Consider the following 27,054-nt stretch of genomic DNA (forward strand, 5'->3'; position numbering starts at 1 on the left):
TGGCGGTCCCTGAGATACAATAATTCTGAGAGCGTGGCAGGATTTCCTCAGCCCAGAAAATGGTTTTTAAAAGGTAGCCATTTAAATAAAAAAGAATTCTGTTGAAACACAAATTTGGGATTGCTAGTTTAAGTTTCAGATGTATCAGCCTTCTGGTGATCATCCACTGTGTCTCACCTGCTGTCTGCAGACAGTGATGTGATGGATAGAGCATTCACAGACCTTAGGGCTGTTTTTCTTTCCTTGGTTAGTCACATCTTTAATGGCCTCATCATATAATTATACAGCCACCAGAACTGTATGACCCTGAATCACAAAATTAAGCCCTCATTCCAGCGTGTGAGCACAGCATCACTCTAACTTCAATGCATCGTTCCACCCCCAAAAAACGCAAAACCCCTGATAATCTCTAAGCTGGTTAGAAACTGTTCCTCCTCCCTCTACTCTCCGTTCGATAAGGACACTGCCGTCTGCCACTCCCTGTCCCTTCAGCCACAGAAGTTGGATTGTACAGTGAGATTCTGTAGCCCTATTGCTGTAAAATCGTTCTTATATTTCAAAACACGGTGCTGGGAACATGTGTGAGAGAAGGAGAAAGAAAGGCAGATGAAAGTCTACAGCCAACAGCTTGTGTCAGAAAGCTGCTAAAGGAGGAAACAGTTGGGCATTTTTAATCGCGACACAGTATCTGCAGGATGAACGTGAGCAAACTTGGCCTGCAACTGAAATTGTGATCTAATCAATTCCTGACAAACCGCACGAGGCTGGGTGGTGGGCTTCAAAGTGAACTGAGACACCTGCCCCTAAAATTTTGTTCCCCAAAAGTAAACTTTGCCACAGCCTCCTCATTCTCATGTCTATGTGTGCTGAGGGCAAACTGAAGGCAAATCACTAAACTTGCACCTCTGCATGGAGGCAAAGTCGCTTAAAAGCACGTGTTGTTGAGAGAGGACATGGTGGGCCACTCCGAGGTGGCCATGGCTGTGTGTTGCTGTGGGGGAACATGGCAGAGAACTCTGACGCAGTCATCATCATGTATCGCCGAGGGTGGACACTGGCAGGGCTTTCTGAGGTGGCCATGGCCATAAGTTGCTGAGGGGAGACATGGCAGGACACTCTGAGGTGGCCATGGCTATGTGTTACTGAGGGGAGGACACTGGCAGGGTACTCTGAGGCGGCCATCACCATGTATCGCTGAGGCTGGACACAGGCAGGGCTCTCTGAGGAGGCCATGGCCATAAGTTGCTGAGGGGAGACATGGCAGGACACTCTGAGGCGGCCATGGCTGTCTTTTTGCTGAGGGTGGACACTGGCAGGTCACTCTGAGGTGGCCATGGCCATAAGTTACTGAGGAGGACATGGCAGGACACTCTGAGGCGGCCATCGCTGTGTGTCACTGAGGGGAGACACGGCAGGCCATTGAGGCAGCCATGGGCGTGTGTCGCTGAGGGTGGACCCGGGCAGGGCACTGAGGCCGCCACGGCCATGTGTCGCCCAGGAGGAACACAGCAGGGCACGGAGGCGGCCGTGGCCGCGCTCCCCGCGGGCCCAGGCGCCGGGCCGCGGCGGGCAGCCGGGGGGAGGCGGCGGGCGCTCCGCCCCGCCACACTCAAGATGGCGGCGTGGCCGCGGCAGTGCCCGCCCCGCCGTGACGCGCGGCGTCAGCTGACGGCGGAGCCGCCGGTGGCGGCGGGCGGGGGGCGGGCGCCGGCACTCGCAGTCGTGCGCCGCCGCCGCGCAGAGCCGCCGCCGGGCCTGAGGCCGAGCCGCTGCCGCCGCCATGCCCTCGGAGAAGAGCTTCAAGCAGCGCCGCACCTTCGGTGAGCTCCCCGGGAAGGGACGCGGCGGGGCAGGGTCGCTGACAGGGCCCGCCGGCTGCCCCGGCCCCCTCTGGGCCTCGTCGCTCGGCGGGCGGGCTGCGGGGGCGGCCGGCGGCGGCTGCCCTCGCTGCGGGGGGGCGGATCGGCGGGGCGGGGGCAGATCTCGTTAGGAGCCGCCGAGATCCCCGGGCCGGCCAGGCCGGGGCCGGCGCCTGCTGACAGCGGGGGTCCGCGGCCTGCCCCGGTCAGCGGGGCCGCCCCGCCCCGGTCAGGGCCGCCGTGCCGCTCGGCTGGGGGCTGCGCGGGTGTCCCCGGCTGCTGGGGCTGAAGGGGAGTCGCTGCCTGCTCGGGGCTGAAATGGAGACAAGCCCCGGCCCGGCCTCCGCGCTCCTGCGCGGCCGCGGGGCTCGTTGTGCCCCGGGAACCGGGCGAGCCTGTCCTCTGTGGGCGAGAGCCTGGGAGTTTGGGCCAGGGGTCTTTTTTTGGGGTGTCCGGGGGGGGGGTGAGCGAGGTGTAGAGGTGGGTGACAGTGCTGTGTCAGGGTGGGCTCTGCCCTGCGCAGGGAAAGGGGGCTCGGGGTGGGGAGATGGCATCTCCCCATCATCCATTATCGACTGCAGAATTCCCAGGAGCCTGGAAGCATCACGGTGCGTTGTGTGGGGGGAGCTGGGCCTGCCCTTCCCTCCCGGCGTGTCTGCTCGGTGTCCGGCTTCCTCTGCGCTATTGACAGGAGAATTGAGCTCCACTTGCAGTTTGGTACTTGGCGTAGCGTGAGGAATTCTCTACCTGAGGAGTTGTGAGTGGACTGGGGTGTATGCCTCCTGCCTCAGTTTGGTTGTTGAAAACTAGCAAGGCATTGAAAAGAGCTGTGTAATGATGGCTGGGGAAATGAGATTAGTCTCTTTCTAGAAGGAACAGCCTTGATAGAGCGGTGCCAACACTTCTTTCCATGCTTAGGATGGGACCAAAGCAGTCAAAGAGCTCGGTATCTGTTCATGTGTGTCGATGAGGTAGGCTGAAACGCTCTGAGGGTAACAAGAACTGGCAGCATAACCTATTTCTGCATGAACTATAAAATCCCCTATGCAAAATGGAATTGATGGAAGTAATTGATCAAGATTTTCTTTTTCTTCTGCCTTTGGGTTAAAGTCAAGCTGCTTAAGAGAGCTTTCAGGTGTGCCCACCCTGTGCTGTCCTGTTAAACACAAGCTGTTCTCTGCATTGAAGCGGAGAGAATTTTGATCTAAGAAAGTCTGCGTTTAAGCTGCTCCTTTTCTTGGAGTCTTCCAAAACTGCTGTTGACCCCATCGCCTGTCAGCAGCCTCTGTTGCAGGTATTAAGTTCAGCTAGGATGGCAGCCAAGCAGTTGCCACTGCGACTGATGTCGTCAGAGAACAGTGTTTATCTGTGGCTGGCTGAAGGCTGATTTTGAACACGCCGTATACAATAATCTCAATGATTTGTCCCGTTTATGTTCCTTCTCCTCCAAGGAGTTCTGCTGAATAACATTGTTGTGAACAAACCTGTTTCAGTTGAAAAGTTAGTCAAACCTCTCTGTGCTTGCTGGGTCGACGGATGGTCTCAATTCACTCCCCGTATCTCTTGTGTTTCTGGTTAATCTTAAAAAGTATTTTAATTAGCTCATATCTCTGCCCTTGAAGTGTTAATGCTGTGTGAGAGGGTGGCTCGGGCTGTGGGAGGTGAAGCAGGATGGCTTTCAGGTTCTCGGTCTTGCAGTCGGCTGAAGGCTTTGCATACTCCCTGCCTTAGTTCTGCTTGATTCACCTCCAGCTTTAAACCGTGATTCACGTGAGTTGCATTTCCTCGCTGGGCTCACAGAAAGGCGCACGGGTGTGTTATTTCACGCACACAAACTTAATAAAGACTAATGAGCTGAGTGATGTTACTGCTGAGCGACGAGACAGGTAGCGTGTCCTGTGCATTAGCATACCAGCAGCGAGTCGGGCTGGCGGGTGCTGAGCTAAGCTCTTTTTCTCCCATGAGCAGCACCTCTCCCGAGGTAGGTGTCTGTTAAAGCCGTGATGCAACGCTAAATCTTCTCTCTGAGAAGTGTTTATAAGATGGAGATGGCCTGGAAAGCCCTGGCCTGCTGAAGAGAACTGGAGAGGTTAAAATTGAGTTCACTGAATCTGAAAGTAGGCAGGGTATAAGCAGATGCAACTGCCTCTGAAAGCAGCTACGTCTGTTTACTTTGGCTCGGAGGTGTACTTCAGCCTGGTTTATAATATCTGTGCTATTAATATTTATGTCTGAGGAGAGGTGAACTTCATCCTGAGAACTGTGAAATGTTTAGGCACACAAGAACCTACCAGCAGCTCCTGCAACAATGGGTGCGGCACAGCCAAAATAGAAAGCTGTAATTCGGTAATGGCAGAAGGCACGGCGTAAGCTGATGCTGCCAGGCTTGGGCTAGGCTTGGGTCTCAAGTAATTGTTGACAACTTCCTCTGCTGGGCTCTCGCAGAAATAGCACAGGATATTTAGCCATTAACTTGGGTGGTGTAATTTGATGCCATGAATTTATGAGATTAAACATCTGCTTTAGTGGGCAGAAAATGAGGGATGTGTGTGTGGGGGGGGGGGTCTGTCTCCTTTAACACTCTCTAGGAGTCCCAGTGCATGCAGTACTTGTCACCTTGGGTTAAAGAGCAAAGTGTCATCTGTCAAAGGAGAGGTTTTCCTTGTGACTGTGCCGTCCCATTTGAAAACTGTTCTGCCTGAATTTGCTTTTGTGGCTTTTACTGACACATCCCTCTCTTCAAGGGTGGAGAAAGAATGTAATAACAGCATTAAGTGTGGACGTTTGAACAAACTCCTTTTTTTCATCTCTTGCAGAGCAAAGAGTGGAAGATGTACGACTGATTCGAGATCAGCATCCGACTAAAATACCAGTAAGTCTGGTTATTGTCGCTTCCATTTCCAGTCTCATGCTCTTTTTAGCAGTTGGAAACTGTAAAAGAGCTGTCCTGGTGAGACCAAATTAAAATTTGGCTGTTCAGGGTCATTAAGCCTGGATTTCAGGAACATTCTCTAACTAGTAACCGGCGCTCAGGGTGGTAGAACAAGTTGCTAGCTGGGGACTGGAGGAAATGGGGTTTCCTGTGTGCTGAAGTTGCATGTTGTGACTTCAAAGAAAACCACACCCTGGCTGAGCTCTGAGATTCTCCTGAGTGTTCAGCTCTTCTCATCTTGGTGTTTGTCTTCTCCAAAAGAAGAGTCTGCAGAGGCTCACCAAGAAGAATACACAGTAATGTCGACACAAGATAGAGCTTTCATCACCAGTCTGTGCTGAGAAAGACAGAAGTGCTTGCCTTTGGGAAATGGGCCTGTGCTTGAGGTCTCCAGAAGTGCTGCCTGGCTGTCAAACCCCTCCACCTAGTGCTGGGCCACCTCAAAGAGGGGATCAGCCCTCACCTTGTCACTCCTCTTTAGCTGGTCAGCTCCAAATGCTGCTGGAATTTTTATTTTCTTTTATTTGTGGCATCCTCAAGGTGCAAAAGCAAAGCATCCTATGAAGCAAAAGGCAGGGCTTGTGATCTATTGCTGCTGAATTCTTCACAACGGATGGGCTTCCGTGTGATGGCTCTCACTGCAATAAACGATAAATTAACCAATAAATTAACCATCTTATGGCCATTTGGTGGAACAGGGAAGGTCTCAGGAGATCTTGGGGGGCAGAAGAGGGAACTTAATCGGACGCCTCAGCCTTTGGTTCTCAGTGATGAGAGCTGATGATCCCCATGAGTGAAAATTCTTCTGTGAACAAACTTCTTGCAAACTGTCTGCAGTTCCAGGGCAAGTTCGTTACCAGAAGCAGTTGTTGCCTCCATGTGAAATAGAAACCGAAAGGTTTTCAGTTTCCCTTTAGCTTTAAACTCCTTCATCTCAAAGCTGCTGCTGCTGTTTTACTGTGCTGCCGGGTGTGGGAACAAGTAATATTTTATAGCAGAGATTTTCTGACTTTTCTGGAGTGGTTTTCCCCAAAAGGCCCTTTTCTAACAAAGCTCTTTCCTGACAGAAAATTGCTTTTTCACCCACCTTTCACAGATCACTTAGCCGTAGTCCCCAAGCTCTGCAACCACAGATTGAAAGCCATTGATTTACAGCAAAGCTCTCATTTTAAGTCAGCCATGGACATGTTACTAGCAAAAATTCAGCGGTACCTAAGCAACTTGCTGAAGATGCAGTGATGCAAGCTCGCAGCTATGGCAGGGCCCTGCTGGGGTCCCTGGAGGCTTGCTCTGGTTGCCTCTCCATGTCCTAGCTTGAGTCACTGCCTTGTTATTATCGTTAGTTCTGGGTGAGATAAGATGGCAATGTCCCGCTGGATGGTAAAACCCTCCCGTGCTGTCAACATCCTTCATTTTGCTGTTGGAAATATTATCTATTGGTTATGATCTACGTTTTTAAAAATAACATTGTTTTTTTTCCAGAATGAGCCAGCACTTATTTAAACTGGTATAAGGAAGTCTTTTTCTGATATAATTAAATTGGCTCAATATCTCTTCACCTGTGCAACTTTTGAATATCAACACAGCCAGACCCCGTGAGCGTGGAAATGATCCAAGTGAATGGTGTCACGTAGCTACCGTTGATTTAAAAACAACAAACCCCACATGGCCGTGGAGACGGGAGCGCACGAATTCTGAGATCATTTCTTAAAAGCAGGAACTAAACACAGTTGCTGGGCAGGGTGCTACTTAAACTGGCAAATCTGCAATTTCCTTGTGAATTAAGCAGTTACTACGTAACAATCTTGACAGAATTACTGGTTCCTAAGCGTGCTGTCTTGAGAGTAAGGAGGAGGAAATTCTCTCCTTCGAGGCTTTATACCCTTCAAAAGTAGCTTTCTCTCAGGTGCTAGAGTAACCATGGAAGGTGAGTGGAGTAGCGTAGTGACCTGGAGGTGTAGTTCTTGGAAAGAGATGGCCTGAAACTGGAGAAATTCTACTGAAAACTGCTTGAGTTTGCAGACTTCCACAGCAGCCCAAGCCCCTCGTCAGCCACTGCACTGTGCTAAAGGGAAGTGTGCTTTATCTTTTCTTGGGTTTCCTTGGTGCTGGGTAGTTCAGTACTAGATGAAATGATGCCAGCAAATGAAACTCTTCTAAAATAGCACTGAAGCTGTGGATGTTTGCTGTTAAATCTGTGTCTGTTACTCCTTCATGCTGTGACTCTTGAGAACAGAACAAGAGGGGAAGGGCAGGATAAATGTAATTGTTCCTTTGCAGTTCCAAGATACCCCATTCACAAATGAAGGGAGATGGAGCTGAGCAGAAATGCTTGTACTTTGCTGTGTGTGAAGTGGAAGGGGGAGATGAGGGCACTAGACACGGTTCCTGCCTTTCACATCTGCTCCTTTCTTCTTGTGTTTCTTTTTAGGTGATCATTGAGAGGTACAAGGGAGAGAAGCAGCTGCCTGTTTTGGATAAGACCAAGTTCCTGGTGCCCGATCATGTCAACATGAGCGAGCTAATCAAAATCATCAGGTAGTATGCTGTGATTTCAGTGTAAGCTGCATCACCCTGAGACAATGATTGTGTGTTAATTCCCCACTGGTGTATGCATTTGGGAACTCTTTAAATGGCAAATCTGTCTAACAAGTGCTTGGTATCACTGGGACAGATTCACGAGAAGGTGCTTTTCCTTTGGCTTTGCTGGGAAAAAACTCTAAGAAGAGCTGAGCTGAGTCTGCTTTCAAGAGAAATAACTGCTCCCCAGAGATGCAGGAGGGAGGCTGGGGCCATCAATCCCTGTCTAACATGGGTGCTTCTGGCCCAGGGCCCCAGCGCTTCCTGCTTGGCTATTTTGGGATGCCTCCTCAGTGTCTGCCTGGGAGTCCCGCTCCGGAGTGCCTTGCCTCTTCCCACCCACTGGAGGGGGAATTCGGGCTCGTAGCCAGAGCTCTGAGCTCTTGCTTAGGGTTGATGTTGGCATCCTTTAACTGTGAAATGAGGTTTCCCTCAATGACAGTGTCGAGGCCTGAAAAACACACGTTCAGAGCAGTGTCTTTGCACAGACTGGGGCTTGAGTGCTGCTCTGCTCTGGTGCTTGAGCTTTGCTTACTGGAAAAGGCAAAGGGGAAATAGCCGTGGAGCGGAAGTTGTGTGGTCTAAAATTGTGGTCAGAAGTTCTGCTAGTAGTGCATTTCTGGCTTAGAAGGAATATTTGATTAGTAAGGGTTCTCAAGCGGTAAACTTGGAAGTTAGCAGCAAACCAGAGTTTGCTTTTTGTTGGTCACGGTGTAACAGGGAGCTGGTTCTTGGAGGCCACAAGCTGTAAAAACTCAAGAGTTCTCCCACGTGTCCAAATAATTCCCTGCCTTGGAGGCTTGTACAAAAACTGCCTGTCTCAGCAAATCCCAACTCTTACATGAGTAAGAGAGTGAGAGAGGGTTTTGGAAGCAGGAACCAGATTGCTCAAGCCTTCCAGAATTTCTCGTGAACATTAAAGGCCCTGGGCAAAAAGGTTAACAGGAAGCTGAAGGATTTCCCCCACCTTTTTTCTGTGGCTTTGTTGTTAATAGGTGACTCGGTACCAGCTGGAGTTGGTCCTCAGCCAGCTCCTCTTGTGTGTAGCAAAGCCTGTCCTTGCCAGCCCTCGGGGAGTCGCTGCCTCCTCTCAGCCTGCTGTCTCTGGAGTGATCAGAGCTTGGTTTTGGGAGGGTCCTCCTAGGGGCTGTGGCTGGGAGGTTAAATAAATCCTTGCTTCCAGCAGCGAGCAGCAGCAGGAGGAAGCTCTTCTGATCTGTTCTTTCCTTCTTTCTTCGGTTGCACCTCCACGTATCTGAGTTCCTCTTACTTGGTTTATGAAGTAGTAACAGAACTTCTCTCTCCAACCCTGCTTCCCAGCAGGCAGTTTAGCAGAAATACCTCTTCCCCCCAGCCGGAATGAACGATCCAAGGGAAATCCCTACGTTAGATATTTACTGTTAGATGTTTGTGCAGCCTGTGAAGCCTGTCGCTCTCTGCCCTTCCCATGACCCTTCTCCTGGGAGGGAGGAGGAGAGCAGGCGCGATGCTCCAAAGGTTAAACGCAGGCTGTTACAGAGCTGGTGACAAAGCGAGTTTAAAAGGTCCAGGGCCTTCGCGTGGAGGCTCTGCCCGTCCTCCCTCCCTGTCTTCACGCAGATCTCTCAAGGTCAGCCTGGGTTTACACTTGGGTGCGGTGCTGGGGAGCTAAGCTGCCAGCTGACGGCCCCGCAGGCCTCGTGTGTGTGCTGGTTGTGCAGGGATCATCCCGGCCAGGAGCACCTCTCCCTCTTCGCTTCAGTTTAATGCCCTTCTGGAGCGTGGCTTCTCCAGCAGAGTAAGGGCTTCTCTCGGTGGATGTGTCTGACTGGACTGAGTAGATGAGTTTAATACAGCTTTGAGGTGAACACAGCTCTGAGGTGGGAAGCAAATGCCTTCTCCAGTGGCAGGGCTGCTTTGGGTGGGGACATCTTAAAGCTGTCAGTGGTGGAGGGCTTTGTTTTTGCCATCTGTCCTAAAGCCTTTGTTTCTGTGCGTGGAAATGCCTGCTCATCCCTGTGAACCTCCTTCCCCCTCTGCTCCCCCAACCTCCCCCACAGGCGACGCCTGCAGCTGAACTCCAACCAGGCCTTCTTCCTCCTGGTGAACGGACACAGCATGGTGAGCGTCTCCACCCCCATATCCGAGGTGTACGAGAGCGAGAAGGACGAGGACGGCTTCCTCTACATGGTGTACGCCTCTCAGGAGACTTTCGGAGTGCAATCTTCTGTCTAAGACACGCTTCTAGCCTAGGATTTCGGTTTACCCTTGGCTGTCACCCCCACTCTTCCCCACACACACCCCAGGGAAAGAAACGGATGTCACCTACGCTCTCCGTACCTTAGCATAGTCTGGCTTTAGCAGGTGTCTCATCTTACCTTGCCTTGTTTGTGACTATTAAACAGTACAGACGAGCACCTCCAGCTTTGAAACCTGCTGTAATATTCCACACAGGCACATTTACATTTCTGGACTTGATGAATGGAACCCAATTGTGCATGTGCAAATAAAGGGACACTCGATTGACTTTAACGAGCAAACAGGCACCAGGGAGGAGCTACAGTGTTTTGTGTGACAGTTTTCTGGAAAATCTCCCTATGATTCCTTAAAGTTGGTTTTTTTTTGTTTTTTTTTTTAAATGGGAGGGCTTCTGATGAGAGCTAATATGTTTTGATGTTCCAAAGCAGAGCTTTGTCTTCTGCAGCTCGGTGAGACTCATGTCAGCGCTGCAGCGAGTTAAGGCAAGTGCTTGGGGTGAGCTGGGGGAGAACAACTCTTTTTGTCTCCGTTTTTTTGTGGCACTGCCAACTTAGGAATGGTGCCAGTTTCTGCAATCCTCATACCAAACACCACAGCTTTATTGTAGTTGTAGGAAGTGTTTAGCTGTAAAACACCCACCTGGGCAGGTAACACTGAAATAAACTCCAGTCTATTATGAATTTCCAATGCCTGTGTGTTCAGTGAAACACTCTAGTTCATATGAGCTCGCTTCCAAACGATCCTCCCTGCCCTAGCCCGCAGGTTTGCCATCCCCTCGCCCAGCAGAGTCTGCTGGGAGAAGGCACTCGAGGGACCCGCTGCTGGCATGTGGGGCTGTGGGATGCACGTGGCCGGCAGCAAAGCGGGCTGATGCTGCCTGGGACGCGAGCGGTGCCCACATTGCTGGCGGGCTCGGAGGGCTGCCCGTCCTCCCTGTCACCACCTGCTTGGCCGGGCGGGTGTGCTGAAGCCCTCCGATGCCCACGGCTGCGTCCAGCCCCACGCTGGGCTCAGAGGTGCCGCTGGAATTACCAGCCCACACTGCCTAACCTGTCTGTCCCTTGTTTTCCTTGTCACCGCCGAGGGGGGGGTCAGGGAGAGCTGCTTTTAGAAGCAGCTCACGTCCAGGAGTTGCTGTCAAGAGCTGACGAACAAATAATTATTATTTTTTTTTTCCTTCACTGAAGTCTCCTGCCACTTGCACGGGGTTTGGAAGAGCTGGGTCTAACTCCTGGCCCGAGCAGGGAGGCAGCCTGTGCAGAGGAAAGGTACCTCGTAGGACCCGTGTTTTTCCTCTAGTTGTCAAGTGAAGCGTAGCAGGATGAGATTACTCGTGTATATTGTGTGTCTGTGAACTAACCACATCTGTTACTGGAAGCTAACTTACTATCGTGGGGGGAGAAGAAGCAATACTACTGCGTCTGGGCGCTCTTAGCTCCGTCAGGTGTACAGTTTGTACCTACCTGCACCTCTTTGCATGCATCTCGGTCACAATGCTTACTGCAGAGGTTGGTTTTTTTTTTAATTAATTGTTGTGTTTTTACTCCAAGGTAAACTTTTAAACGCAGCTTGTTCTATGGTTAGTTTTGTTCGTGTAAGAAATTGTTTAACTCATAACTGACAACCCTACTTGTAATTACGACGTGATTGACTGATATTACTGTACAAATGTTGCTTTTTTAAAATTAATACAGTGCTGATATGGATGGATTACATCCCAACTTCATCACGGCTTGCGTGGTTATTCCTAGGCAGCTTGCTTAGATAGGAGCTCTGTAGGGCACAGAGAGTCGGTTCCACCTACCTCGGGACGCACGAGGTGGTGAACTAGGCCCTGACCACGACTGGACACTCACACTGAACCTTTTCATCATGAACCACTCGGAGGCGGAATTTTGGGTGTCATCGCCCTGTAGATCAGTTCTGCTCTCTAGAGGGGCACGGACCGGGGCACACAGACAGGTTTCCATGCCCCGTTTGGTTTCTCCTGCTCAACCCACCTCTCCCTCAGGGTTCAGAATCCTGATGCCCTCGTGAGCGACCCCAGGCACCGGCCACAAAAGCTTTAAGGATGCAGCAAGTCCTTTGGCTGCGGTGATAGATCTGTGACTCCCCAGCTGATGTCTGGGGCGGGGAGAGACAGCAGCAGTAATAAAGGAATTAAAAAATAAAATAAAACTCCCTGATAACTGCCAAGCCCCCACACAGATGAATCCCCTTTAAATTAAACACAAAGGGATTCTGTTTAACTCTTTTTATTTCCCATACATTAAATTTACTCAGATAAAAACATTCTAAAAATGTACAATTTTACTTTTAACAAAGTATAATAAAACATAAAAATCCCAATACGAGAATACTTGACATTTACAATTCAAAATCAAATTAGCGGAATATTAAATATTTACAAAACTATTTAAAATATTTATAAAGTTACATGCACAATTTGTAATACTAGAATTGACCGAAGTAAAAGAAATGGCTCAAATGGGAGCAGGAGTTTCCTTCATTCCTAGTGGAAAGTTATGTCCAAGAGAAGCTGTTAATCTGCACTTGAAAACACACAGGATTTCCTTTCGGCTTCAGTACCAACACGCTGCTTATGATGGAAGAAAATCAGAAGAGAGCAAAGGGGCAGTTCCAAGGGTTTGTGGCAGGAAAAGGGGTTGTAGCCTCTCGCAGGCGCTCGGTTACACGGATTTCTCTCCGGATTTGCCCACATCCATCTCATTTAACGGGTGTTTTCCACTACCCCGACTCCACAGCTCCGAGCATCCGTCACCTCCAAACAACAGGGTCCGACACCACGCACGGGGGTTTCGGATGATGGTGTGTTTATTTTGGGGAGGAGTGTTGCTCTGCCGGATACCACATGACGTTTTAAATTTTGAGTACCTTCACCAGTGAAAACCAGGATTTAGGGTAATGGTAAAGGTCTAGCATTAAGACTGTTATTTTTGGAAATCTGGCGCTTAATTTGCCGAGATTTAATGACCGTGGTATGAAAAAGTTTCACAAAAAGCGGAGCGTGACGTGTTATTTTAAGGAAAAGCGTTGTGGAACCCTCTGATCGATACCTCGCTTGCTAAAATGAGGCTTCCCTCCTCGCTCTCCCGCTGTTTAGCGTCGAGCCTGGCGTATTTATTGATGCTTAATTTGCAGACTGCCAGTGCGAGGAGGAGTGCGCTGGAAATCCCATCCTATTTTGAGTAGTGCCACCACCAACACTCCCAAATGGAAACCCCTTCGCTCACTCCCCCGAGGGAAGACTCAGCGCTGACTTCTCCGTGCCCCTGCAGGGAGGTGATGTGGGATTCCCTTCCATCTCACACTGAAAAATCATTTCTATTCCACAGTGAAATCCATTTTGAGAGCTAATTCTTTTTATAGTTTTAGGACAAAGAGAGGAATAAATAGTGTTCTTTGAAATCTCCATCTTTCAATGTATAAAAATACGTTTTAAGAACTGGTTCTTTCAGCCAGTGAAGCTGGAACTACTATTCTAAAACAAGCTGCCTTACTTTTCGGGGGTAAAAAGATGGATTTGTGCCTTTTAAAAACAGATCAAGGATTGTTTGATGGAACTAAAGTGCTCTGGTCGGACTTACCACCTTTGGTTGTTCTGGGTACAAGTGGAGAGCGTTCACTCGCAGGCCTGGAGCCGCGGCTCGCTCTGCTTTAGGGAAGGCTCTGCAATTGCTGCTGGCTCATCAAACATGTCTCTATTAATTACACTCCTGTTGCTTTAAGGTACTCAAGACTTCAGAATTGGAACTTACTCTAAAACCAGACTTCACCAGTTAAAACCGTTACCTACAAGTACACATAAGCCACTTTAAGGAACATCAGCCGTAACTTTACACAAAGGAAACGATCCCAAAGAAAGCTCTGAAGAAAGGAATGAACCAGCTGGCTGGACAGCAGCTCGGTTTTACAGTTCTTGTGGTATGGATTTGACTCTGATGAACATCAGACAAGACTCTGTGCCCAGCCTTGGGCATTAAACCAAAATGTAACCGGGACAGAAATTACTTTTTTTTTTCCCTGTTGATTTTTGCTATTTGGAGAGGGTTTTTAACACTTGCATGTGTGTTGAAATACAGTTCATTTAAATACAATTCAGTTTTAAAATATTGTTTAAAAAAGTGGAAAAAAAAATCACAAAAAAAAATAGTTAAGGTTTGGCTTTCAGCACATGTTCCAGGCCACTGGAGAGACCCTCCAAGCTGTAAAGAGTAAACATCGCCACGGAAAACTGCACGTTTCCTTCAGCGCCATGCAGCGTGACAGATTGTTCCTACCATTGTCTCAAGCTCATTAAGGCAAAGTAAATTGCATTGTCAGTTCTCCTCACCGTAGTGTTGTAGGTCTGAAGGTTGTTGTTAGAATACAGGTCACCGCCTCATTTCACCAGCGCGTGCAATACCGCGGGGGGGGTGAGCTGGGCTGGGAATGCACAGATTGGATTTCTTTTTCATTGCATAGGAATAAAAATTATCTTTTTTTTTTTTAAAACCCAAATGTTACACAAATTTAGATTGTGGCCGATCGCTGCCTGGACCATCTCAGGTCACCGTGCCTCTCCGGTGATGCCCAGGCATCCCGCTTGCCTCCCCGGTGAGACTGAAGGATGACCCACAACATTTCTCTCCTACGAACATGGTCCAGGCAGGTCTCGGCTGCCAAGCTCCTGCGTTCCCCCCTTCACACTGATATTTCACTGCTCAGGCCCATCTCCTCGGGGCAGCTCTGCACCACTTCAAAACCTCCTCCTCGCTTCAAAGCCTTCCCTCGCTTCCAAGCGACAGTCAGCTGCGCCACTACAGATACTATTCATCCTGGTGTGGTTTAAACTGGTGTAAGAAATACCTCCAAGTGTAAACAAGGCTTCAGACTTTAAAGGTGTCTTCACAGTATGCAAATATCTCTAGTCAGACATTGTCAAGAGAAGGCCTCACTCATTAATGCTGTCAGATTCCTCGGGTGAGCCATGAGGATTAGTGTCTTCTTTCAACCAGACAGGACCAAACTGTTTCAAATTAGCAGTTCAAGATTTGTTTGGCTTCCTCTCGAGTCCTAATTTAGATTTGTCACCCACAAATGATGTACGCTAAGTAGTTAACACCAAAGCTAGTCATCTACAATCTATTGCAACGAAGGAGGCTGACAATAAATCCTTCAAAGTCTTGATAATAAAGTTTACTACCTTTTACATGTTTTGACTTCTACCACTTCTGAATCCTGTAGCAAAAGCCTTGGGGTAGGAGTCAAAGGGGTTTTTTTTTATATAAAGTAAAGCAAAAGCTTACAAACTCTGCTGCCAGAGTTCTTTTTTCTTTTAGGATGGTTTAAAATTCATTTACAAAAGCAGAATAATAAGGTTTCTCTGAAAGAGACCTATATACAGTAACAGGACGTAAAGGTTGTTTTGTCTAGTACAGGAAAATATCCTTGAAGCCTTTATGACTCTGGAGTCTCTGGGACTTGGACCCTTGGAAACTAAGTTTATTCCACTGCTGGGAAGCCAGCACTATCTAGTAATAAGTGAGACAATGAAGCACGAGTTTGTTTCCAGAAGGAACCAAAACTGCCGTGTGTGTTCTTTTGGAAGGGAAAGAGAGACTTACTCAAGATTTTTGTGGTGTGGTTAAATCACGGAGCCTGCTGGTGCCAATTTTTAAAAGTTGGAACTTCTTTGCCTCTTGCACTGGTCTCAGAGTGACACCGTCTGCTAAAAGTGCAGAAAGCTTGAAGAGTTTTACATTCTTCTGTAGTGCAATCCTTAAAAATCCCAGAGATTAGTGCCTGATCACTTTTGAAAAAAAGTAGACATTTTACCTAGCCCAGGGGTGCCAAAGTCCTTCTGGCGAACGGCCGCTCCCACCTTCAGCCTCCAGCTTCCACTTCAGAACGTAGCTGCCCTGGAGTTCGACATTTCACCTCAGAAAGTCCACGTGTGGCAACATTCTCCAGCGCAAAAAGTACATCAGATGTTGTACTTGCAACAGAAAATGCAGCTGGCCAGCTCCACCGTCCACCCAGTCCCCATCGGTCCTATGACACGTAGTCAGAAGTTCCAACAACAAGATCCAAGCTTGAATTTGGCAATCAAAAATGGGTTTGATGCACCCCTAAGCTAGATTTTCTACCTAGTCTAATAAAGTAAAGCACCTTTGGATTAAAAAATACATTAAGCTTAACAGCAACTGGACGTCTCAGTTTTGTATTTCAATCTCCTTATATCTCCATGGCTTACAGTATTTTCTTGCCAGATGATAAAATATCAGTCTGTGGAGTCAAGACTCTCAGAGGGAGGAGCGTATTTCAGCCTAAACGTACCTGAGGGAAAGCAAACAGAAGAGTTAAACACCATCAACCTTCTCACATCTGTTACATCTCAGAGCTTTCTAGAACAATCTGCTACTTATGAGACATGTAAGGCCACACTACAGCCTAACACCAGCTCGCAGCGCCGCGGGGAAGCGGCAGAAGAGGCTGACAAGCACGTGGCTGCAGCTGGAAACGAAAATCACAGCATAGTCTTACACAGTAAAAGTCACCGCCTTAATGTAGTTTTAGGGCTGGCAAATATTCGTTTGGGATAGCTTAAATGGAAATTTAATTAATGACATGAAATGCAGCTTAAAAAGGCAGCAGGCGGCGTTTCTGAAGTTCTCTGAATTAGGACTGATGAGGCAGCGTCACTTCCTCCCCACTGGCCGCTATCAAAATATTAACCACAGAAACTCCACTAATTAGTTCCGTTTTAGCACTGCTGTAAATTGCTGCCTCAAAACCAGTCACTTCTTAATTTATAGTAGTCAAATACTTGAGACTTTGTCTGCACCATATAAAAACAAATACAGACATATACTATAGATAAGACATAATGTAAAAAATAAAGACCTCAGTGCTCTTCGCTCCAGTCAAAAGTTCATATTAAATTTTTTAAGTCTTTTTAAGTGCAAATTATCTCAATGCAGTATGTCAATCAAAATAAAAAAGAAAAATGGGACTAGAAAGTGCTCTCGACAAAGTAACATTTATCTCTTAGTTGTTTCCCACCCGGAATTAAGGATTTCAACTCGCTCCTGGAGAAGCTCATGCTGTAACCATGTGAGCACCATGCCCTGCAAAGAAAGTACAGCAGCAAACCTGGGACAGAATCAAAGAATCAATGAGGTTGGAAGAGCCCTCTGGGATCATCGAGTCCAACCATTGCCCTGACACCACCATGGCAACTAGACCATGGCACTAAGTGCCATGTCCAGGCTTTTCTTAAACCCCTCCAGAGATGGTGACTCCACCACCTCCCTGGGCAGCCCCTTCCAATGGCTAATGACCCTTGCTGAGAAGAAATGCTTCCTAATGTCCAACCTGACCCTCCCCTGGCCAAGCTTGAGGCTGTGTCCTCTTGTCCTATCGCTGGTTGCCCGGTAGAAGAGGCCAACTCCCACTCCGCTACAACCTCCCTCCAGGTAGTTGCATAGCTCAAACCCACCAGCTTTCAAGCACAAGATTTTTTAAATGCAAGGCAGAAATGAAAAGCCACGGTGCTGCCATCGGCCCCCTCCTGCCCTCGGCCACGCAGCCGTTCCCCGTGGCTAAGGCAAGGCTCTGCGGGTCAGCCACGTCCCGCCTCGCTCCCTCCGCCCACGTTTACCTTGTCGATTGAAATCCATGGGAGGCTGTTTGCAGTCCTGAGCTCTGTGACCACTGGCCCCACAGTTGTAACAGGAGAGATTCCCGTTTTTTTTGTGACTCGAACCGTTGCTGTTTCCCATCATCCCCTGTGCCTGATACACCCCCGCTGTCCCTGCCAGAAAGTTCTGCATCGGCGGTACCGCAAACGTCGACTGCCCCGTCATGACGGAGTCCGGCGCGATGCCGCTGTTGTAAGCGGTGTGGACCACGGGGAAGGTCGTGCTGCTGTTGTACTGCTGCGTGTTGATGTAGCCGTTGCTACACAGAGGGTTGAAGGGCAGAAATGGGAAAGTAAACATTGAAGGTCCTGAAAACGGGTGCTGGAAATAGTTAGGGTAGCTGACGGTCATCCCACTGGAACCACAGTTCCCGCTACACCCGCAGGAGCTGCACACCATGCACCCGGGCGGCTGCGGCGGCTGCTGCTGGTGGTGATGGTGGTGATGGTTCTGGTTTGGTACTGGGATGCTCCCTGCGGACCCGCTGCTGCTGCTGCTGCTGCTACTGCTGCTGCTGCTGCTGCTGCTGTAGAAGTTGTTCTCGGCGACAGAGGAGAGCGTGGGGCTGGAGCTGGGTGCGGGGCAGCTGGGCAAATTGGCCATGGTTGCAAAGGACGTGGAGGGGTGGCTGCTGGAGGAGGCCGCGTTGCTGTTGGCGCAGAAGCCGCCTTGCATTGGCGCCACTGGCACGCTGCTCATTGCAGAAAAGGCAACTTTGGTGTTGGCTGTGTACAGAGCAGTCCGGGGGTTTATTATTGCAGGGGACACCGTTATTTGCATATTACTGGAGCAGGCAGTCTGTCCGGCAATGGCAGAGTCAGTAGGAAGAGATGAAGAGCCCAGGAGTTTGATGGGTGGACGAGCCACGTGGAAGACTGTGCTGGATGTTACAGTGGCAGCAGTACTCGTTTCTACTATCAATCCTGGCTGCTGAGCTGTTTTGATCACTCTGTCCAGAGTCGAAGCATGTACGACTTTGGTTCGAGGACCAAAGTTAATAGTAGATGTGGGTGAGCTGTTCTCGGCAGCCCCTGGCAGCACTTGCAAGGGCTGGTGGGGAGAAGATGCAGCCATGACATCCACCACTGTGTTTCCAAAGCTCTTTTCAATTTTGATGCTGCCCCGAGGTCCAGGAGAAACTTTATTTCTTTCTTCTAAAGATAAAAGAGAATGCATAGACGATGAAAGGAGCTTCATGTCTGCATTGCCACGGTCTGACTTATGCACTGAATTTAGCATCCGAATGGGGGTGATATGAGGAGAGGCCGCCGACATCATCTGCATTGGCAGAGCGTGGTGGCCGGACGGATTGGAGCCCGCATCGTTTTGCACTGGTAAGACCTGAGCTGTGGGTCTGGCAGAGCTCGAAGTGAAATGATTCAGTAACATCACTGGCTTCTCCTTTTCTGAGCCGTCTAAGTGAATCTCTAGACCTAAGGACAGAAACATCTATAAATACAGGTGCTTCACTAGACAAAGCTGGGCAACACAGGCGCCCTCACTGGTTGTTTCTGCTTACGTCTCTCGTTCTCCTCGGCGCTGTCTGAGCTCTCCTCCCTTGTCTGGATCCCCATGGGGCTGGAAGAAGAGCTGGAGTACTCGGAGGAGCTGCCCTCCCGGGGCAGTGGGTGGGCTGGCTGATCCACATCCACTCGTAGCTCTGCAGATAAAGGGCGTGTGAGCAACCAGGGAATGCAAACAAGAGGGCTGACACCTACTTGACAGGACCTAATTACAACTGTTTCACAACATCCATCTAACACACAGTGACGCTCAAGATTTAGAGAGAGATGCACTGGCTGAGAACCAGGAGTCTGGAGGTGTAATGGTCACTGACTAGTGCAGCCAGCCATTCACATGGAAGCCATGAAGAGGCAACTACTTTTTTATTGCACTCCATATACACAGAGATCAGACTTTTTGATCGCTCCCTATTAAGCCAGTGGCACTTTGGAAGATAAAGCTTATGGCAGGTTGGTGAAAAAGCAGTATAAGAACGAGCGTGCTCTTGTGCAAGGACATATTGAGCCCCGAGAGCACAGCAGTGTCCTCTGCTCCTCTTACCTGCAGCATGGTTGCCACGAATACTCTGGATAGGCCCTACGTGCGTAGTAGGGGGAACCCTTGCCACACCGCTGCTGGTAACTGAAGAAGGTGTTGTGGGGTTTAGGCACCGTTTCTCTGATTTTTCTCTATAGGGTGATGGAGAAAGGTATGAAGAAAGAAAAACTGGCTAAAGCACAACAACAGATAAATCAATTTCTGAATGAAACTGAAGCAGAAAAAGCCTGCTAAATAACCCACTAAAACGTTAGCTAATTTCAAATGGAAACATTTGGAAATTACATCAATCTTGAGCATAGCTTCTTGCCAGCAGTTACATTTGGACTATTTGCCATCTGATTACAATACTAATGCTTTTATTTGTACAAGGTAAAACCTCACCAAATGGTGACTAAATTCTATCACACATTACGTAAGCGCGTCCCAAACCCAGCCACATGTACCAAAACCAAAGAGAAGCCAAATGCAGTCCAAAGTTTTCATTTGGCAAACACACTCTGGAAAAAGGAAGACTCATGAAAAATGCTGTCAAGGAGCTCTGATAAATGGGCATGGATTTGGATCTTTTAATTGCTTTTTAAGCAATTGCAGTAGCTTCAGAATAAACATTTCCCTCTAAGTGGAGATATAAAAAACAGGACAATCCGTTGCACCAGTTTCCCCAAAGGGCTATTAATACTGCACAGAGCACTGGCCTTTGTGTCACCTTCACCACATAAAGCTGTGATCTTCCTGAGACCAGGGTTACCTGCAGCAGCTCTGACCGTCAGTGGTTTGTGCCCATACAAAGTTAGAAGTCCTGATCCTGTACAGGTATCATCTGGCAACCCCAGCTCTGGCAGTCACAGAACCACAGAATGGTTAAGGGTTGGAAGGGACCTCTGGAGATCATCTAGTCCAACCCCTGCCAAAGCAGGGTCACGTAGAGCATGTTGCACAAGGTCGCGTCCAGGTGGGTTTTGAGTATCTCCAGAGAAGGAGACTCCCCACCCTCCCTGGGCAGCCTGTGCCAGGGCTCTGCCACCCTCACAGTAAAGAAGTTCCTTCTCATATTCAGGTGGAACTTCCCATGTTTCAGCTTGTGTCCATTGCCCCTTGTCCTGTCACTGGGCACCACTGAGAAGAGGCTGGTCCCCTCCTCTTGACACCCACCCCTAAGGTATTTGTAAGTATTGATAAGGTCCCCTCTCAGTCTTCTCAGCAGAGGGCTGAGTGGCTGCAGCTGCCACAGCTGGCTTGGGTCACCACGGGGGCTCACAAAGTAGCTACGCAGGGTTGCCATATTCTTTTAAAACAGAGTTCACAAATTCTTGATATTTGGTTATCCTTATCACAACCTTGAAGAGCCAACAGCAAACCAGTACGTATCAAATATTATCCTGTAAGCCCCCGTTTCAAGAGCTTTTCAAAGTAACCTACAGAATGAGGAAGATCAGCATTATCCACATTTACAGGTGGGAATCCTGGTGGGTTTATGGTGTGGGAAGCAAAGACCACTGTAAAACTTGTATTAAATATCTTACAACCTTGAAAAGACAGTTTTTCCCCACCACTTACTTCTCCAACTCTAGCTGGGTCTTGAGCTTCTTCTTTGCTCCCATGGTGAGGGACTCAAACTTATTCAGATCTTCCTCAGTAAGACTCAGAAACTTGTAAAGAAAAAAAAAAGTGTGCTTAGCTTTACAGCCTGAAATATTCTTATTCACATTTTCAGTAAAGATCAATTCTGAAAGACAAATTTAAAGCCATATTTTAAACATATGTTGATTCAAAGAAACTCTACTCTGCTTTTAAATTATAGAATCAGTGTAGAATAAAAGCGTGGGGGACTTGGATGAAAGAAAGAACATCCGTAGATTAAATTTAATTAGGTGTGTAGTTATATTAACTATTCACAATAAAGTAATTCGTGTATATATTAAAACAGAACTTTGTGCTATAAATGAATTTAAGGATCTGGTTCTCTTAAAAAATCATTCTAGTTTTCCTAGTTGTGTCATTTAACACAGAAATCAATGTGCAGCCATCTCATCCATTTAATTTAAAATATATTCCAAAATTAAATAGACATAAAATATTAAAATAAAATATAAATGTGTAAGATAATGCAATGAAAATTAAAGCCAGCAAAGCATGCATAATATGTTTTTTTAAAACACAACAGAATATGAAGGTTTGCTACTTTTTTAAAGAAAAAAAACACTATATATTTCCCCTCACATAATGAAGAACAGCAAATCGGAAGACTCTGGTAACAGAATATAATCAAACACACGCAGCACACTATAGCCAGCACAAAAGCATCCCAATTTAGACCTGGCTCAACCCAAGCACTTAGTCCACTGGAGGGCGTTCAAGGCTAAGAGACAGTCAGAGGACGTGAATTTTACAGATGGAGCTGGGTAAATGCTGTGAAAGTATTTTATTTAGATAAAACCCAGCACACATCGGTATCGTGCGTGACTCTTACTATATGCAAGTCCATAAGTGATTATTTTTCCACAAGAATTTTTGCAGAAAACAAAAACCTCACATTCACTTCACGTGAACGCACTGATGTTCATGTCAGGAGTCTCTGTGAACCTATTTTTTGTAATAAGGATAACCAAATATTTTGGAAGAAAAAGATGGAGAATAGGAAGGAGGTTTTCATCAAAATATTATTGCTTCAAGAGAGTGCAAACCTTCACAGCATTAGCCAAAAGCTTCTGCTGTTCTCAATGCAATCTTTGCAGCCTCTCTCTCCGGACTACAGAATATAAGAATAATTTAGAAGCTGGCTCTGTTTCCTTCACCTACTGCCCTACCTTCTCCATTGTGAGCTGTTTGAAGACAGGATAGTATTTGTGCAACCGCAGTTTCCTGAGCCAGTCTAAGATCCCGTTTTGCTCCTGTGTCTGAGGGGTCTGTGGACTGGAAGACATTAACATGGGTGAAGAAGAGGTGTCCATCTGGGTGCGATAGGCCAGCGATGAGCCAGTACCTCCTGCATGGGAACAGTGGGGTAGTGCAACGGGAGCAGCAGCCGAGTGCTGAACATGATTCTGAGAAGACTGAATGCCAGCCACTCCACATATAGGTCTGCAAAACAGGAACATAATTTGATTTAGCACCTTGAATCTGCGTCACCCAGAGTCCAACTACCACAGCCACACAAAACTACCACTTCCAGGATTTCTGGTAAAACCTGCGCTGTTTGATCCAAGTTACAGACTTGTACCTGTGCTGCTAATAGCACAATAAAAACAGTGCAGTTCATGGCAAATAGTAAGTTTATCTTCAGCTTAAGCAAAGGTTTCCTTCTATAATCACAGATAATGTACGTTCTACTACCCCTCTGTGATTAAAAAAAAAGTTTAGAGAGAATGGCCATGGTTCTGCTTTGCATTATTAAAAACAAGCCCAAGTATAATCCTGTGGAAATTTTTTTTACATGTGGAAGTGGCAAAATAACCCACAATACTGGCTCCTTGGAAGGTTCTGGTTTTTGTCGGAGAAAATGAAAATTGCCTCTTAAGAGAATGAGTTCTGAGTTTGTGAAATCCTAAGAAATGGCAGGAGAATTTACTTCCTTCTCTCAAGGCTGACTTGTACCTCCCTTGGAAGAGGTTTCCTTCCTCCCTCTGAAAGGAAACCCCCTGCTGCATAAGGAAACGTTCAAATAAGTATTTCACCTGCCAGATGTTCCCAGCGTAGTTCCTACTTTATAAAGGGAGGGGTTGCCAGGATCTAAAAACAGGGAAGAGAAGTTAAAAATAGCATCGATTTATGAAATGTACATCGGTACAAAAAATTCATTTTTAAACTTTATTTAAACTTACTTGAACTCTGAAGTTGCTGTGAAGGAGATGAAGTGCTGAAGAACTTTCTAACGTGGTCATTTTTCACCACATGGGATGGTAACGGTGCTAAATACCTGCATGTTCATCAAAAACAAACACCCCCCCAGTCTGTTATATTGGATTTGCAGCTGCCTGTGCAATCACGATTGTAGACTGTACATGAAATTTTGAAATTGAATTTGAAATTTTGAAACTAAAACAGAAAAGACCTTTCAAATGAATTAACACCACGCAAATCTGATTCCAAGTAGACTTGAAACACGCTGATATGCTTATCCTTAATGCTACTTAAACATGTTATCATTGTGTTGCTTTCACTCAAAGCACAGAAGGAACTGTTTGAAATGTTAACGCTCTTTGCCATGAAAAATAATCTAGGCATGCACCTGCTGGCTCTGACTATGGAAAAACAACATCCACTGTGGTCCTGCCAATGGTGGACAAAAGTCTGTCTTGATGTAGGGAAAACTGGTGCTTAGCAGAAGCTGTAACAAAAGTTAATTAGTATTTTAAAATGACATTTAATACTTTGCACAGCTAAAGACAGTAATAGCTGAAAATACTTTTAGTCCCTCAAATTTTCCTAGCAAAACTATTGCAGTATTTAGAAAGAGAGAACTGATGTGACCTGCCACAGATGATGATTTTTTAAATAGAGTAGATAATGGCATGGTGATTGGTGATAACGTGAGGAGGTACTATCCAAGGCTTCAAAAATTTCTTAGCTGTTAATGGCTTCCAAAAATTAAATGGCTATAATATATACATACATACCTACCTTTATTAAATTGAAGTAAAATAAACACCACGACAACCTAAAACAATTTTATTTTTTCCTGCATTTTGGGTTTATTTTTTAAAGCAGTTTTGGCTATTTTTTGAGCCCAAACCAAGCTTCTGCAAAGCCAATGATCCTCTATTTGTTTTTAACAAGGAATGAGGAAATGTCAATTCTCCAGAAAGCTCAATGCAGAATATTATTACCATATGTATTTCTGAGGAAAGAATTCCTGAAAAATTCTTATGCACTGGAATTAGTAGAACATCAAGAAATCATGCTTAGGATCAGGCTCTAATTTCTTGAAAGTAATTTAGAATATGAACATAATATTTCTATTTCCTGTTTCTTTCTTGGTGAAAAAAACCCAAGTGTCAAGAAAAAAACCTGCAACAACAAAAATCCAGCATACCTAAGGTCCGATTCCAGGTCCATGTGGTTCCGTTCAAGGTAAAATGAATCTGGACCAGCTAGGCAAGGAATGAATTTCTCCAAGTTTTCTTCTGGATACAGCTGAGACAGCTAAAGGTGGAGGATAGTACAAATAATAAGTGAAAAGAAGACTTGTTACTCGTAGGAAATTCAAAGCACAGTAATTTTATAAGTCAAACGTTTTATGAAATTCGATCTATCTGTGTGATCTCAGTTCATTTTGAAAAATGTCATTGAACAAATTTAGATCTATGGACAGAACATCTCTCCATTTTCAAATTATTTTTCACACCGCCCTTACCTTTGAAAGAAATTCAGTCACTTCAGCGGAAGATTTGGTTACCAATGTCACTGAAGAATCAGACCACAGGACCTTAGGGAGTAAAAGGTATTCAGTTTAGTAACTAACAGTCAGGGATCTAAGTTTGGGTCCAAAAGATCAAAACCAGGTATCAAACGTCCCCCACAGACCACAGGAAAGTTTGTAACGTGTGACATCAATAAGGAAAAACTTTTTTTTGCACACAATTAACTATTACTCAGTCCTTCCTCGCTGCCTGATTCTTGCTGTTCAACTTAACAACTATTCTGACTGCTTAAAGCAGCACTTTGTAGTTTACACAGCCATTGCACGCTGCAGACATCCAGTATTAAGGAACAGACTACTAAGTAATGGAAATTTTTTTTTACTATTATTGTTAAAGAAAACAGCTGGCTTGTAGAATCTGATGTACAATACGCACAACTCACCACGGCACAACAGTGCCTATTTATAATTAATCAACTCCACATGCCATGCAGAGTTGAAGATGGCAGCAAATCACCCCACTGCAAAAAAAAAAGGTGAAACCTTAGAAATGAAACCTGCAGCTACTGCTCTAGCTACGTTCTTCGGACACCACCTTGTACATGCCCTGGAGAAAGGAAATGGTTCAGTATCTCTTCCCATACGCTTTCACAGAATCACAGAATGTACGAAAAAGTGCATGACTGACTTGGCCAACTTACCAGCTAATCTCACAGAATCACAGAATCAAACAGGTTGGAAGAGCCCTCTGGGATCATCGAGTCCAACCATTGCCCTGACACCACCATGGCAACTAGACCAGGGCACTAAGTGCCATGGCCAGCCTTTTCTTAAACCCCTCCAGAGATGGTGACTCCACCACCTCCCTGGGCAGCCCCTTCCAATGGCTAATGACCCTTGCTGAGAAGAAATGCTTCCTCATGTCCAACCTGACCCTCCCCTGGTGGAGCTTCAGGCTGTGTCCTCTTGTCCTACCGCTGGTTGCCTGGGAGAAGAGGCCGACTCCCACTGCGCTACAACCTCCCTTCAGGTAGTTGTAGACTGCACTAAGGTCACCTCTGAGCCTCCTCTTCTCCAGGCTAAACACCCCCAGCTCCCTCAGCCGTTCCTCGCAGGTCAGACCCTCCAGACCCTTCCCCACCTTGGTTGCCCTCCTCTGCACTCGCTCCAACACCTCAACATCTTTCTTGAAGTGCGGGGCCCAGAACTGGACACAGGATTCAAGGTGCGGCCTCACCAGTGCCGAGTACAGAGGGACGATCACTTCCCCAGACCGGCTGGCTACACTGTTCCTAATAGAGGCCAGGATGCCATTGGCCTTCTTGGCCACCTGGGCACACTGCTGGCTCAATGCTTTCTGCATTAAGTCATGACATTCTTAGATACAGAGGCATTTGCTGGGTGGTAGATGATTAGTTTAACCGAGCCAAAAGCCAGGATTTCTTGGCACAAAGAATGTCAGCATGAGACTGGCCAATGGTAAGTCCCTTCAGACTTCAGGTATCTATTCAAGGTGTTCAGAAGGCATATGGATCTCCGGCAGTTCTATAGGGGAAGAGCTGAGTTTGTGTGTTTAAGAATCAGGAGGCCATCTTCTCACATGACACGAGTGTCAATGACAACTGAAAACATACACAAAGTTTTTCCAGCCATCAGAATGCTGCCAAAAAGACTGGTGAGAGTATTTCAAAATACATTACATAATGGAGGAATTTCCTCTCTGCAGAGCTGTTACACAAAAAGTAAGGGGAAAAAAAAAAAGAAAGAAAACTTAAGCAGTTTCTGGTTTTACAGAGCCTTTACAGAGGTTTTTGTTTTTTAAAAGTTCGTGATAAATTAACACTTTTTTGAGATTCATGAGAAATTTCAGAAAATACAGGAGAAATTTCTCATTCTTTCAAGTTTTGTAATAACCCATTTGTTACGAGTTACGTTCTGCTAACTCGTTATCATTTTCAATACTTATAAAACAATAATGTGAACCATAAATGCAGGGAACAATAGCGTTGCGAAGTGATGCTGAAAACACTGAACTGCTCTATCTATTGACCTTCTATTCCCAAGCTACTAAACAAAACATTTAATAGTTGGGTTTCTAACCCAGCAAACAGCAATTTATTAGCTCAGCTGAACTATGTACTGCTCTTTCAGTTACAAGCTGTCAAGTGAAATACTGGTAAAAGTAATTTCTGGTATTTATAGAAAAAATTCTAATAGGAAAAGATGTTTCACAAGATACTAATACATAACTGGAGTCCAGACAACTTCATACTTCATAAAGACTTTGAAAAAATCCTTTCTATTATTGATGACACTTGG

General features: G+C 46.7%; 2 protein-coding genes across 3 annotated transcripts in view; one reads left to right on the forward strand and one right to left on the reverse strand.

The window, feature by feature from the left end:
* The first annotated feature begins 1,693 nt into the window (after nucleotides 1-1,693).
* Nucleotides 1,694-11,335, forward strand: MAP1LC3B (microtubule associated protein 1 light chain 3 beta). The gene is made up of 4 exons (XM_068411501.1): nucleotides 1,694-1,820; nucleotides 4,676-4,731; nucleotides 7,223-7,329; nucleotides 9,411-11,335. The coding sequence occupies exons 1-4, from the start codon at nucleotides 1,781-1,783 to the stop codon at nucleotides 9,583-9,585; spliced, it is 378 nt and encodes a 125-aa protein (XP_068267602.1). The 5' UTR covers nucleotides 1,694-1,780; the 3' UTR covers nucleotides 9,586-11,335.
* A 543-nt stretch (nucleotides 11,336-11,878) lies between these two features.
* The window catches only part of ZCCHC14 (zinc finger CCHC-type containing 14), a 53,321-nt gene continuing 38,145 nt past the window's right edge, over nucleotides 11,879-27,054 (reverse strand). The window contains exons 4-14 of one of the 2 annotated variants that reach the window (XR_011049076.1): nucleotides 24,730-24,801; nucleotides 24,409-24,518; nucleotides 23,198-23,292; nucleotides 23,051-23,105; nucleotides 22,184-22,457; nucleotides 20,934-21,025; nucleotides 19,377-19,504; nucleotides 18,832-18,972; nucleotides 17,273-18,745; nucleotides 15,448-15,948; nucleotides 11,879-15,340 (exon numbers count right to left, since the gene is read on the reverse strand). Coding sequence is in view for 1 of the 2 variants with exons in the window: in XM_068411317.1 (XP_068267418.1) it covers nucleotides 15,893-15,948; nucleotides 17,273-18,745; nucleotides 18,832-18,972; nucleotides 19,377-19,504; nucleotides 20,934-21,025; nucleotides 22,184-22,457; nucleotides 23,051-23,105; nucleotides 23,198-23,292; nucleotides 24,409-24,518; nucleotides 24,730-24,801 (2,496 nt within the window). In the remaining variant the exon portion in view is untranslated. Of the gene's footprint in view, nucleotides 15,949-17,272; nucleotides 18,746-18,831; nucleotides 18,973-19,376; nucleotides 19,505-20,933; nucleotides 21,026-22,183; nucleotides 22,458-23,050; nucleotides 23,106-23,197; nucleotides 23,293-24,408; nucleotides 24,519-24,729; nucleotides 24,802-27,054 lie in introns of both variants that reach the window. The other variant, XM_068411317.1, reaches the window with a different exon arrangement.

This window comes from Nyctibius grandis, chromosome 12, assembly GCF_013368605.1.
Source record: "Nyctibius grandis isolate bNycGra1 chromosome 12, bNycGra1.pri, whole genome shotgun sequence".
Taxonomy (NCBI): Eukaryota; Metazoa; Chordata; class Aves; order Nyctibiiformes; family Nyctibiidae; genus Nyctibius; species Nyctibius grandis.